The 15,307-nt window shown below is 35.8% G+C and overlaps 1 protein-coding gene across 4 annotated transcripts; it reads left to right on the forward strand.

Moving 5' to 3' along the window:
- Window positions 1–6,330: 6,330 nt before the first annotated feature.
- Window positions 6,331–11,627, forward strand: LOC112287267 (uncharacterized). Of its 4 annotated transcripts, none has more exons than XM_024530121.3 (10): window positions 6,331–6,794; window positions 7,515–8,119; window positions 8,501–8,644; window positions 8,806–9,270; window positions 9,463–9,567; window positions 9,883–10,023; window positions 10,211–10,414; window positions 10,667–10,762; window positions 10,920–11,031; window positions 11,137–11,627. In XM_024530121.3, exons 2-10 carry the CDS (start codon window positions 7,577–7,579, stop codon window positions 11,208–11,210), a joined length of 1,884 nt encoding a protein of 627 aa, XP_024385889.1. In that variant the 5' UTR covers window positions 6,331–6,794; window positions 7,515–7,576; the 3' UTR covers window positions 11,211–11,627. The 4 variants fall into 4 exon arrangements, with proteins under 4 accessions (XP_024385889.1, XP_090110339.1, XP_024385914.1 ...); XM_090254213.1 differs by having other exon boundaries at window positions 6,364–6,794; window positions 7,330–8,119; XM_024530146.3 differs by having other exon boundaries at window positions 6,400–6,794; window positions 7,497–8,119.
- The last annotated feature ends 3,680 nt before the right edge of the window (window positions 11,628–15,307 follow it).

Consider the following 15,307-nt stretch of genomic DNA (forward strand, 5'->3'; position numbering starts at 1 on the left):
ACTAAACCTATTAGTTTTTTTTATTAAAGAAGTGATACACCTGTTCTTTTAACTTGAATTATTAAAAACTAGACAGTTTTTTTTTTTTTCAAAAATAATTATTTGAGTTAAATTCTTTATTATAATTTACATATAAATTAAAAGCGATTTATTCAGAGTAATATATATATATATATATATATATATATACAAATATATTTATATACAAATATATTTTGCACTATAATGTAAACTTTGCTAACTTTGCTAGATTATAACTTTGAAGGAAGTTCTTATAATCTCATTTCAATTTTGACTTTGAATATACCTTTTTAAAATTCCGTGTAAATATCTTTAATGTTCTTGCTCAAAAGAACAATTATTGTTAATATAGGAATTGATATTTTAGTTAGAAAGGATAGAAGTTAAGAAAATTAAATCAATTATTTTTTTATATCTAAATCTTTATCATTTCTTTTACTTCAATTATTTACTTTAGAAATAAAAAATTGTAATTTTTTTATAAAATAACTTTAAGAAAAATTGATATAATTTTTGTTAAGTCTAATAAATGTTCTTTTATAATTTGGATTATTTGACTAAGTATAATTGTTTATTGTATCAAAATATCTATAAATATCAAAATTATATTATTACATAATTAAAATAAATTAATAATGTCAAATTTTGCTAAACCATGTACAAAAAATAATGTATCAACAATACAATTGATCAAATAATTTATCTATCTATGAAAAAACTTATTTTAATAAAGATCTAGTATTTCAAATAAAATCTATTGTGTATGTGTGTATATATATATATATATATATATATATATATTCCACTATATTTCATTGAAAATATGTGACATTAGTATTAAATCTATAATATTTTTTCATTGTGTATTGATAAAGTATTATATTTTAGCATAAAGTTTTTGTTAAATACAAAAAAAAAAAAAAAAAAAAAAAAAAAAAAAAAATTGTAGAGTATTTGTAAATCGTCTCTTACAAATGTCAGAATTCCATATATTTTTTAAAAATAACAAATTCTTAAATTTGGTATGATAAAGCTCAAAAAAAATTGGCTATATTTTCACATGTTTTAATGGATAAAATTTAGTGAACAAAGAAATAATGGAATCTGGATTCAAGCGATCTTCAGTCTTCTTTCTTTTTTTTAATAAATCATTTGGTTCATCATTATTTTTTTGAAATTCTTTTCCAGCAAAAATGTTTTTGTCCAAGACAACTTTTAAACATTGAAAACATTCAATGTTTAATACATAGACAATATTCCAGTTTACCAAAAAATAATTCTTACAAACATAATCACTTCCAAAACCAAAAACATATCGACGTAATCACTTTACCTTCAAGACAATGGACTTTTCAATGCGTACTGTTCACCTTTGAAAATGTATCGTATTATCCAAGAATTGAGCGTTGTTCAAAATTGAAGTATGCCGTAAAGTGCAGAATGAAAATGAACACTTACAAATGAGCTGCTGCAAAGTTTCCAACTAGTGTTTGTTTAAAGTGAAACATTTTGTCACAACTAAATGCTAAGAGTGAAAGACCAGCAGCTTGGATGATCCAACGTTGTTTGCGTTGTGGACTTCGAACTCTTGCACAAGATGAAGCAGTTTCAGTTTCTCAAAACTTCCACTGATCTTGTGAGCAGCTTGTCTCCAGTCCTGCCAAGCTCACAGGATCACAGTTTCACTCAATTCTCTTTCAGTTAATCCGCATTTTTTCATTCAGTTTGTAACATCCTCTCACTCAAGCTCGAGACCATGCTTCCATGCGGAGTTGCTCTTTTACTCGTCTGAGAAGATTCACATGAACATTTTTCATGTTGATTCTTATCAGGTTCTGTCAAACAATGTATCATGTGCACTTCCGCAAGGTCGTCTTGACCAGACCAACACGTCTCTTGAACTTGAAAGAGCATCTGAATGGGTTTTTGTGTAATTTCAAAGGAGTTGCAGTAGATTACACCATCGGTAACTGATAGTTCTCTGCAAGTGTAGAGACACGATTCCTTACCGAAGGTTTGTAAAATGGTTGCGTGCGTGTAATGAGCTTGTTGTTCAGCTAGTGGCTGCGGCAGCTTAAAGATGTATGAGTTTTTGCTGTCATGGGCTTCGTACTATCATTTAAGAAATGCTTGTTTGTGGTTCATACTTACCCAGGATCTACTGATATCAACACTGGAGGCTTGAAGTTAGGTTATGAGATTTTCAAAGTCTTTTATTAGGTGAATTGCGAACTGTTGGCGTGCGCTCAACTACCATTACTGCAAGCGAACTGTTGCCTGACTACTTCTAGTCGTTCTAATTTTCGTTCATGTGTCTACCCTTCCGAAAAGTCCTTCAGTTCTATCATTTTGTGATGATGTCGTGAACATGTGAGTCATCATGTATATATACGTGAATATCTGCCGTTGAAGTGGTCCCAGGCCAACCTGACTTTTAACGTTTCTGCTCAAGCACCGATGCTGAAGGACGGTGACCACTTCTATGCAGTTTTTGAGAGGAGAAGACAGACTAGTCCTGAATGAGTACAAATCTGCTACGCGCCTGACAATCCTGATTACGGATATTAGTCGACGACTTCTATTCCTTCAAAAACCAACAAGCTCACCGACCAGCTGATCACTTCTCTCCTCTCAAGTAGTAAGAACAGTTCAGAGAAGGCACAATGACCCATTACTTTCCCTAGGTACGGACTCAAGATTTCTTGCTAGATGGACCACAGAGTTTACGCCTGTGCACCCGCTTTTGGTTCTCACTCTCGTCAAGGTAGGAACTGGTGCGATAGTTCTCTAATCACATAACCCTTGCTACGTAGCCACGAGAAATTAATTCTCTCTCTCCAGGCAGCACGCTTCGAAATATCCGCTCGAGGAACCCAGTATCATGCCGATGATACCAATCGGTTCTTATTGAGTATCGCCAGTTGATCGAGATATTTCCGCAGCGGATTGCAACGTAATCCTTACGGTGCATGTCTGTACCTCCAGTGGAAATCGTCAAAAAAGCTATTGCTGCTGCGCAACGGATCCAAAGTCCAATCTCACGGAGGGTCCACCATAGTATTCGGAGAGAGGTAATGAAAAGAACCCAACAAGGCCCCTCTCTTCTCGATCATCACTCGTCAGCCATTTCAGTCATATGGGCCACTGCCAGTCATTGTACGCGAGACCGCCAACCGATTGTACCAGCACTTTCCACACCAATCACCACACCATGAAATCACCGCAATTGTCTTCAACCTCACGCAGAGGGAAAAAGTCCTGAGTGGCGACCTCCGTTTCAATCCCACATACCTCACTACTAGTCACAAAACCTACTCCAACAAATTTCAAACCCGCTAAACAAGCACCAGAGACTGACTGGCATCACGCCAATCCTTTTTCCGCCTCCCGTGCCGCGGTCTCGACATCGTGTCATCGCGTCTCAAGAACTGATTATGGGTTCAGGACTCCTTCTCATCAGAGCAGTTGGCATCCATGAACTCATTCACCACCTGACGAATGCATGGGGTGGTGACGGAGACTGCAGTGAACGTGGAGCCTGTTGAATCTCGTGGCTGGTCACTAGTAAAGCCAGAAACGACAGAAACGAATCCTTGGCGAAGGTGGGGAGTGGGTGTGGATCCATGGGACAGAGGGGAATCCGAGGTGGAGATGTTTCAGCAGAAGTTGAAGAAGAAGAAGGGGTCGGTGGCACTAAAGCAGCGGCAGCAAGGGAAAGAGGAGGAGGGGGGGAGAAGAATGTGAGCGATGGCTCAGTCAAGGTCCCCCCTTTGCACTTATATGTGTGCCCGTGCCGCATGGATTTCGGTGGCCCCACCGCAACTTCACTGCACTGCGAAGCTTCAGCAAAGAAAGAGAGAGGGTGGGATGCTGTTCATTCTGGTGGGATTGGGTCACCACGTTTTCTGAGGATCAGCAAACTGTGCTTTGCAGCTGACATAGACCATCACACACGTGTCTGTAATAATGTATATATATACATATATATGCAGGGAATGTTAAATAGACCCATGTTTTTACTAAACAGACCCACTTTTGATGAAGCATATGGTAATCATGATGGATGTTGGTTTTCATTAGTTGCATATCCAATTGTGGAGAAATAATCTAGAAGCCATTTTTATTTTTCATGATGGTTATGATAGATGGGTCAATTTAGTGAAAACTTGGGTCTATTTAACATTCCCCTATGTTGATAGATGTGATTAGGAATTTGAAAAAAATGTGAGATTTTTGTTAGAAGACATTACATGGCAGTGTGATTTGTTGGGGAACATTGTTTGATAGTGTTTTAAGTTTTGATACTAATTTACTTGTTTATTTTAATATATGTTTCTTTCATAGGTGACATGGATTAGTTAATATAGTTATATTCATTAATGGGAATAATAAAATAACAAACAAACATATATATATATATATATATATATATATATTATTTATTTTTATTTAATTTCTTTCAATAAGAATTAAATCATCGGTTATATAATAAAATAAATAAATTATATGAATTTTATTGTCTAACAATTTATTAAAGAATAATAGTTTATAAAATATTAAAATTTGACATAATAAAATTAAAGTAAATAATATAGTATTACTAAAATATCAAAATTAAATCTCTATTCCCAAATGTGCTTATTTTAAAATAAAATAAAAAAGAAAAAGAAAAGGATGTAAATATATGTTTAAAAGTGGCCAACTAATAAACTTTCTGTTTTTACATGCCACATTATACCACTCTATCTTTTATATGCATTAGCTTTAAAGGCCCTTGTTTTGATTTGGCAATAATATGTAAAAGCAAGTTATTGGTATATGATAAAATAGATAATTAAAATAAATTAAAATAAAAATATTCTGAAAAAATTACACAAACATATTTTATCAACATCATGCAAAAATTAATTTAATTTAATTTAAATTTAAAAAATTTAAAAATTGTGTAAATCTTATAGTTTTGACTTTAGTATTATTTATTAAATATCTATGTGCATATGTAGAATTTTTTCCATAAACTTACAAAAGAAATATAAAAAAAAAAAGTTGATTTTTAAGTTTCTTAAAAATTTAATTCTATTTTTTCTCACATTTACTATGATATTATAAAATTAAAAATTGTTCTATTCGTTTTATTTATGAAATGTGTATGCACATATGTACCCAAAATAACTTATTAGTAATTAGTTAATATTAGTTTCATAAATACACAATTAAAAAAAATATTTTTCCACCATAATTTTTGTTGACGAGTTTTAATTTGAGATTATCATGAAAATTTTAAAGTGAATGTTTATTATAATAATTTGATTTCGGCTTTGAAATAATGGACATCAAAAAATAAGCCAATATCTTGTTTGTGATTTTCTATAAACAGGATCTAATCAATAAAATAATCTAAATTTTTCCTCTTTTTATTTATTTATTCATTTTATTTTCAAATTTTGATTGATCAAATGTTTTTGATGTAGGATACAGTTTCTTTTACCTAAGTAATTAAAAGATTAGAAAAATCATAAAGCATCTCATTCCTTAGTAATGAGAAAGCATTATTATGTATTAATAGTGAGAAAATTATTGTTTTTTTGGATAATTATTTGTTTGCATTAGAAAGTAGAATACAATTAGGAATAGCCTTTACAAGCTTTGGTATTTTTACTTTTATATTTTTCATTCATAATGTTTAAATATTGCAAAGTACCCCAAATTTATGCTTTTTTTTGGTAAAATTATGATTTTTGTAATGTAATATTACCAAAGAATAAAAAAACAGATGAGATAAGGAACAATGTATTCAAATAAAAGTATGAAAAAGATTATTTTTTTCATTCTTTGATCAGCTAAAAATTTCTTGTCGATTTCAGCTTAAATTTTTTATTTGAATAAAAGAAATCAAATAGCACCAGAGTGGAATGGTGCTGGTAAGATATTAAGAAAAAGTATTCTCTTGCAAAATACATGTACAAGAAGTGATGGTGTTTGGAACTCTTTAGAATGTATATAACAGCCCAAAAACACACTTTAAAAAATGAAAAGAAAAAAGAAAAAAGAAAAGCGTTATCCAAATCATTCTAACAACATGTCAAAATAGTGGGACCAGAATCAGGTCATATTCAGCCCCCTGGTAAATTCATTTCAAGTACCTCGTAGAGGTTCCTCGATGGAGATCCTAGTAATAGGAACCCGTTAACCACCCCTGTAAAAACTAATTCTATGAATTCGACTGATACGAGAGATCTAGGGGAGAGGCGAGAGGATCTACTAGGCGGGGTGAGCACCTCAGAGGCGCAAAGCCACAAGTTGGACTCGCCCTGTGACCCCATCGAGATGCGTGGGATCAGGGGAAAGGGAGGGGGATGGATCTTGGTTGTCGAGGAGGCCATCTCGTAGAAGCACGCGGGGGCGTGGCGGAGGAACAGGACGAAGCCGACGACTACGAAGACGACGAGGAAGAGAAGAATTAGGAGGAGGAATAGTTTGAGAAGGAGAAGAAGGAGACGGAGGAAGAGGAGGAGTAAGAGTGAGAGCAAGAGCAGGACCACGGCGACGGCGCCGAGGAAGAGTAGGGAGGAGGAGGGGGAGGAGATTTGATGCGTGACCCAGCCGCACTGGCACTACGGAGCATGAAGCATGCTGCTGCTTGCGAGCTGGCCATGCGACGATGAACCGCGCGAGGGAGATTGGGTTGAGTAACTGATTTTTAGGGTTAGGTTGCGGGGTGCAGGCGGCAGCGGAGTTCGTCTCTGTGCGGGAGATCGCTGGTCCCCTGCCACGTAAGTATCGGATCCTTCTTCATTTTCCGAAGACTGTGTCAAAATCGTGTGAGTTCCGGGGATTGATCGAGTGACTTTTGAAACAGTGAGCTGCTGTGTGGTCGAGGAATGGGTTTGACCTCGGTCGACTCCATCGTAGGAATCGTGTTTTAGTGGGTTTTTCTCCCCCTATGGACAGTAGTTGGGTCATCACCCTTCTTGACCCTTTTTTGAACTGTGAGTGGTGCCAGAGTCTGCCCTGGTCTGCGTATTGCCCGTCTTTGTTGCTGCTGAAAGTCTTGCGGAAGTTAACAATGTTGCGAGTCTCTTTGTAGTCATGCAATCATGGTGGCTGTGAGTTGGACGAATTCGGGAGGTGTCCCATTTTCAGGCATTGGGGATGAAACCCGAAAATTATATTTATTAGTACTTTCTTGATTCTGGAGATTGTGCGTCAGGATCAGAAATTGTCGTGTGGAACTTGAATCGAGTGTGTAGAGGTGCGAGTTCATGTTTGGGAGTAACAAAGGTGGGGGTTTTTGGGGCGATGGTGTAGCGACTACAGGATTCATGATCTTTCTCGATGATTTAGGATCATGGAGTACACGGGGAGCACCAGTGTGTGAAATCGTTGTGCACGGCTTGCACCATGCAATGTGGATGAATAGCTGATGACCCATGTCTTAATCGGATCCATGGCCAATCTCACCTATACCGAAGTAGGTCTTGGCTATCTTGCAGGTTAAAATTAGTTGGTATCCTTAGAGTGAAGGGAGTGGAAGGAGCAGACAACGGTTGGAAAAATGAGTGGTGGGGTAAGCAAGAATACAGAGGGAGCACGGGAGCCACCATGGCTTCATGTGCGGCGGGAGGCGTTTGAGTATGGCATGCTGCCACTTCCTAGCCTTCTGCACAGCGATGTTGTCACCGGATTGAGGAATCTTCGTGTTAAACTACTCCAGCAGGCTCCTTCTATTTCTACTTGGCCCTTGAGCATTACTGCCAATGCTTCACACAGCACTCCAGCTTCAGGGGGTAGGGAACGAGTGGGCACCGAGGGCATAGCTGCAGCTCTGGAGGTTGCGGAAGCGCATGCTCATTTGGTGCTTGACACCCTAGCGTCTGTTTTGAATGAAGAGGGAGCAGGTGTGGATCCCCTGGCTATTACACCAGTAACCGAAATCGATTCTGTGGGGGCTGACATTGACGAACTATTGATATTTCTGTACATTCAAACTTATCGAAGAGTTCCGTCCCGTCCCCATCGAGGTGCTGCTGACGTGGCTGACGTTTGGCCGTCCACTTCTGCGATCGATGGATTTCTTCCTGCCCTATCTTCCATGCAGGTACTTACTCCCATTTTGACAACTATTTCCGTATAAATCTTTCCGATTGAGATCGTCATTCATGTAAGTTATGAATCGCATTTTCGAAGTAAGCTGTAAGTAAGTTAGCTTCCCTTCCGACCACCTAAGTTACATTAGAAACATCGTCTAGATGATGGTTGTTAGATCATCAATAAGTAGCTCCCAGTGCTACCCATCAAGGCAAATGTTGTATCTTGGTTCACTCTTGGAGAAGTACTAAACCTTCGCCGGATGAGAGGCTGTATTTAGCTGAGCTGGAAGTAGTTTTCATGATGGTCAAAGTTTTGCAAGAGAATCTGAAGGCGTTAGAAGCCTGGGTCTCAAGGTATTTGATTTCTCAAATTTGAGAGCTTTTTGCAGGTTAGATCTTCTACGATGTCTCGACGTTCAATGCCGGGTCAAGCTGAGGAGGAAGTCAATCAGCTGACATATGTGCAAAAGCATTTGCCAAATCTTCTCAACCTCCTGGCAGAGACCACGGAAGATGAGGACAGCAGTATTAAGGTAAGCAGGATTCTTTTATAAATTAATTTTGTGTGTGTATCAGTAGGCTTTCATTTCATACAACTGGACTTTTTTTCACTCTGGAAAGCACCAGTTGGAATTATGCACGAAAGTGAAGCTTTGGAAACAGATTGTCTTATAACTAATTCTGTTTTCATCAGGTCATAACAGCTGAGCAGTTCGAGCACCTTGGCCTTCTTCTCAAAGCGAAAAATGCTGATATGGAGTTGGTACAATTGAGTCAGGCAGCCCCCTTCTTTGCTAACTCCGACCCAGACATGCCAGCAGCTCCTGTGCCTGTAACACAAGTGTTGGAATGGGTTCAACAGCACATGTGTGCTGCTTCGGAAAGCTTAAGGGAAACCTCTCTGGGGAAAGAAGAAAAGGTGGTGAAGGATGTTGGCCCTGCAGAGACCTTGTCCTCTGAGGTTGTGGATGTTACCATGGCGGACGCAACAGCTAGTCCTGCCAGTCCCACACCATCTAATGCTCGAACTATTCTTGTACCTAATGGGGTATTGCACTTGTCCAAAGACTGGCGCCCGGAGGGTATGACATTTGTGGATGGGATTATGAAGGCATCTGTCTTGAAAAGAGAAGATGACATCAAGGGTGATTCTGTGAAGGTAGATTGATATTTTTGAAATGAAGGATTTTGTGTAACAATTCTAGTGTTCCGGATGTGTATGGTATTAGTAGCATAGGCTCGTCAATTTTTCAAAGCTCTCGTAACATGTTGTCCTCGTTTTCTGAACCTTGACAAGACTGACCCAAGAGGGAATCTCCTGAACTAGCAACATTTTCTTGATCCTGTGCAGGTGGCTCATTGCCATGATTCAGTTGTGTACGTACTTGCACCAATGAAATACGTTTCCGTGTTTGGTTGTTCGGATTCTATTGTTATGTTGGGGGCTGTTGGTAAGGTGAGTCACAGATTTCCTCCTGCATTTATTCTGACTCGTTTCTTTTGAGATAGTTTTATCCTTTATGATAGTAAATGCAACTTCCAGCTCTTTCAATGGCTTCGCCTGACGTTTAAGTGTAGGGAGGTCATAACTTATGGTCTGATGTAGTGCAAGGAATTGATTGTAATCTGTTACGTAGAGTAAGGGATGTTGATCATGATTATATTAATACCCTTGAAACTTTGTCTCCCTTCCTGTTGACTAGAGCTTTATCTTATAGACTTCCACCTCTTTTTGTGACTTGATCTTAATTTCTCTTTAAAATGTGTGCAGGCAGTTCGAGTGGAGTACTGTGAGAGGGTACAAGTAATTGTGCCAACAGCTCGTATTACTATTGCAAACTGCCGGGAGTGTGTTTTTTATCTTGGAGTGAACCAGCGGCCGCTGTTTACCGGGGATAATCACAATCTTCAGGTATAGTTGTATCTTGCAGACTTCTTTATAAGTTCATGTAAATTCATCTCATTAGAATTGGTACTTGATTGCCCATTTCAATGCCCCATACATACGATTTATGCATTTTGAAAACACTCACTATACTTTAGAACCATCTGAAAACTCTTCACCTTTTTAACCTCTGCCTCTGCTTTTTCTCAAGCAGGTAGCCCCATATAATACGTTCTATCCAGAACTGGAAGCTCACTTGGCACAGGTCGGAGTTGATGCGACAGTTAACAGATGGGATCGGATACTTACTTTGGGGGTGGTGGAACCTCACGACGCCTTTATTCATCCGGCTAGTTCCCCCGATGTTCAAACTGAAGGCGCAACACAGCTCCCACCGGAGAAATTCGTGACGTTTTCGGTACGTTTACAACCTTGATTAATTGTAGAGTCTCGTTGTTACTAAGCTATTATAATGTGATTGTTTCCGTAGTTTCCTTCCGAGGTGTTTGCGGTTGGGGGTTATGTAAAGAATATTTTTGAGCCTTTTACTTATTCCTCTCAGATGAATCACCATTGTAGTGAAGGAGACCATCTGAAATCGAAAATAGTAATTTAAATCTTTTCAGCTCTCTAATTCAGCTGTCCGTGCCGTTGTCTCTTTCATTTACAGGTTCCAAACTGGAATAAAACTGATTCTGATCAGCTTCTCACTCGTGCAAATCCTTTCTTATTACCTAAACCTTACCTCCTCGCGCAGCAGCACAGGGTAACTCCTCTATCTCTCTTACAATTTGTAATTGGTGTCCTTTCTCGAAGGTTCAGTTCCTACGGTTTATGTGCATCAGCTGTAAGTATATGACTGGTTCATGAAGCAATTACGGAAACTCATGTATAATTTTTTTTATTGAATTCCATGTGAACAGTGTAAAGCAGCTGAGATTTTGAAGCAGAATCTGAGGACGGCTCTTCTGGAGGAAGGGAAGAAACGCGAACTGATTTCGGCTATTCATGGGCACTTCCGCGATTGGCTATTTGGTACTATCAATATCTTTTGATCTTCTGTCCGCCGCTTTGCTATGAATTTCTCATAACCTAGTGCAATCAGGATGCCAGTCCTAACTGTGAGGCCGTGGTGTGCAGCCTCCGGCAACATCCGTCAAATATACGACCTCCAAGCATTGGATAGGTTGGACAGCAGCAACAGCATGGAATAGAGTTCACTGGACTGAGATTCATTTACCTGCTGTTTCACATCTCTGCTGGTTGTTTCAATATCTGGTCATTTGTTTATAGGTTTGGTGGAGACCACCAGGTTGGATCATCTTTACTGTTGGTAGCTCCTGTCACTCAGACCTTAGTGGGACCAACTTGTGGGTAGAGTTCGTAATGGCGACAGTGTAACCCGTCTCTTGAAGCAGAAATCTGCTTCTTATTGGTTGGGGTTAGTGGTAACTGAGGGACGAAGTAGGAGGAACATGTTCAATTTCCGAGAGAATGAGACACAGAGAGAAGAGATGTAATTGGCAGTTGGGAGAGAGCTCCAGGTTTCTCATCTCGCTGGTAGGACCTGTGACTCCCCTAACCAACCACAACATTATTTTAGTGCTGACGAGTAGCTCGTTTATGTTGTACACAGCCTTTGCAAAAGCGTTTGGGTTCGGTTTATGGGGTCAATGAAATAGGAGTTAGGGCTGCATTGACGGAAATGTCAGATAATAAGATGCGATGCAGAGATTAGAGCTGACGCAGTCCCTTATCATGATCAGAAGTTATTGATGTCCACATGAGCATTGGATTGCTGTTGACGCTCCTCTTTGATTAGAGGAATGATTTCATTGCAGGCTTGTGTTGTTTATCGCGCTTGTTCATGGTTTAGAATTTCAACGGTGTTGGCTCATATTTGCTTAAAGTGTTACACTATACGTCGTTTATATACAATCATCTAAATATGATATAGCGAAGAGGGTTAACTTCAACTTCACGTCCATTGAGCCTGAACTGAGATTGGTGAGGGCATCGATAACTCCGACCAAGATTATTAGATTATCACTCAAAGAAACTTCAATTGCGCAGAATGTATGGTTTCATAACATGCCTCAAGCGCAAACACAGTGCAGTCATCTCCGAACATATTTAGATAATGCAAAGTTAAAAGTTCAACATGCACTAGAATTTTTTCAGCAGATTAACCTTTTTATCAACATCATCAGTATTGCTCTCATTATTGTGCATCAGCCCTAAAGAAACGTCCAAAATATCAAGTGTACATGAATTAGGCATTGAAAATAGATTTACGGATTCTTGACACTTAGGAGACCAGTTATAAAGCCACAACTTTTAAATTCTTCAATTGATAATTAGGAGACTAAGTGAGAGGTTATGACTTTTAAATCTTTTAACTGGTTGAAATCAAGAAGCCTCACTTAGTTGGCTTTTTATTCAGAAAAATATTAATCCGCCTTTACTCTTTTTGTCTTCTCCCTTGTGATGTATTTCTTACCAATTTGAAGAGTGTCATCTTCTTTCAAAGATTCCTCAATTTTGTACCTCAGGAGTTTTTTTATTTTTTTATTTTTATTTTTGTTTTTTCTCATCCATAATGTGTTCGAGACATGGTACAAGAGGGTAATACCAGAGATGGATTGATTTTAGATTTACTTGGGTTGGTTTGATATTCTCTTTAATTAATGGCCTCTTCTCACTTTACACTATATCCAAAGGTTGAGGCTTCCAAAATAAAACTTTTCTTTACAAAGCAAGAGAGTTTAATTAGGCTTTAAAACCATGGTCTTTTAAAATAGACTCCTAGATACATAGACCACTGAGTTTAGTGTGAAACTTGATTTTGAAAATATACTCACTTTATTGAAATATATCATAAAAATTTAAAGATTTAGGATAAATTTATTTACAAAAATTGATACAATACAAACAATAAATTCCTTTGTTTAAAAGCGCAAATGAAAATTTATGGATTTCCATGAGTTGGTTTAAAATGTTTTTAGATAAATAAATAAATAAATAAGATATTCTAATTGTACCATATATTGACATTTCTATTGTTTATAACCATAACTTGACTATATATCAAAGATTTTGATACAAATAAAAACAACAATAACATTGATGAATTAATAAATCAATCATAGTTATTTTATTTTATTTTATTTATAATTTCTTTATTATAATTATCATTTTACTAACATAAATATAATTAAAAAGAATGAATTTTTCAAAAATAAAAAAATGAATTATCCTTAAATAAACTACAAAGTAATGAAATAATATATATATATATATATATATATATATATATATATATATATATATATATATATATATGATGATTTTTAATACAAAATATTTAATCAATTAGAAACAATTGTATGCAAGATATTACGTCTTTCCTACCAATGTAAATAAAATTAAAAGTTCTAATTAGTTTTATTTATTATAAACATTAATTTAAATTTTTCTTACATAAAATTTAATATTTACAATACTAAATATTATATTATTAATAACACGTCGTATATACATGTACACCATATATGTGTTAAATAAAGACAATTATTTCACAATGTTGAAAGTATTAATACTTTTTTTTATAATATATACCAAAGATATCTTATTTTTTAAAAATATATTTTATTTACATTTATAGCATATTTTTTGTTGAATAAATTTTAATTATGTACCAGAAAGTTTCAAATTCTAAAACATACTACCAATTGTTAACGCACCATTCAAGAGTGCACTATAATCATCCTTCGATGTGTTCTAATTCCATTGTGTATTCCAATCTTCACAAAAAGAATCGGAAGAGTGACGTATGACTGCTTCGAAGAGCGGCATTACGCACATCATTGGAGGTTTTCTTTATACACCAGTTTAGATGGAGTCAATAAATCAACAACAATTTCGTGATGTATTCTGATTCTTGGTTGCTCAAAGATGGATTGGAGTGAACATAAGCTTGCATGTAGCTTACAAGTGAATCATTGAGTGAAACTAGCTCTAGCTCTTTGGAAGGTCTGATAAGCACATGATTTGATATAAACTTTACACAATTGTAACTTTTTGAAGTAATATATCCATTTTTGGAACCTTGGATATGATGATTAAGGAATAAGAAGCAACATGTACCCTTGTGGAACACAGTGGGAGAGTAGGAATTGGTAGTATGCACATGAGCGAGAATGGAGTTAGATAGCCAAATTTATGGATATGATTTATGGTTTTTTACATGAATCTTATTATGATGGATGGAAGTATGGAAGTACTGTGGAGAAGAATGGTTTTGCATTGAAGGTAGTTGTCTTGTTAGTCCTTTGGCTTGATGTGTTTTTGGCAGCAATGAAAGATATTAATAGAATCTTTGGTATTGTTATGTTGGAAATTGTTATAGTTTGGGTAGAAAGAAAGGTCAAAAAAGACATACATATATGTATATTTATACACACATACATACATGTGGGATGTTTTTTGATTTGAAGGGAGAATATGGTGTTCAAATAGTTATATAATTGATTTGTAACTAAGGATGTATTATAAGATGATATACAAAATTTTGTACATAAAATGTATGTAATTATTAGTAGAGAAGTATGTGTAAAAGTGAATATTGGATATTATAGCATAGTGTATAGGTATTAATGGAGATATTGATTAATACTTGGAATTGGTGTGAAGATTAATATTTTATTAATATTTTAAGTTTTTATATTTTTTAATAAAAGATTGGAGATTATAAGAATGTGGTAATATTCAATATAATCAATGGTACAAGTGCTAATAATCAAAGGTATTATTTTATAAGAAATTGTGGCACATTGAATTTCTTAGATTAACCTTTAGATAAATAGAGGTAGTAGGTTTGTGGACATAGTTAAGTTTAGAAGAGAAAGTTACATTATTTGTGCTAACTCAATTGGTTGAATTAAATATATATATATATATATATATATATAAGATGTTTGAAATTTATTTTTATAGTATAGATAGAAGAAAATTATATTATTGATAAAGGTTTGTGCAAGTTGTAGCTTGTTGTAATGTTTTTTGAAATTTTAGTTTATATATTTTTATTTATATTTTGAATAAGAAATGAATTAGCATATTTAAATGAATTATTAATATGATGCACGTAAATCTTGTAGAATATACATTTGTCTTATTATTAAATTTTTTTAGTCATGTACTAAAGTTTTTGGATGGGCATGTTTTAAGATGGTGGTCATTTAAGATTAAAAATTATAATTTTAGTTTTAAGAAGAACCACAGTTGAAAATTGTATTTAAGTTCAATAAAA

The sequence above is a fragment of the Physcomitrium patens genome, chromosome 1 (assembly GCF_059467195.1).
Source record: "Physcomitrium patens ecotype Gransden chromosome 1, ASM5946719v1, whole genome shotgun sequence".
NCBI lineage: Eukaryota > Viridiplantae > Streptophyta > Bryopsida > Funariales > Funariaceae > Physcomitrium > Physcomitrium patens.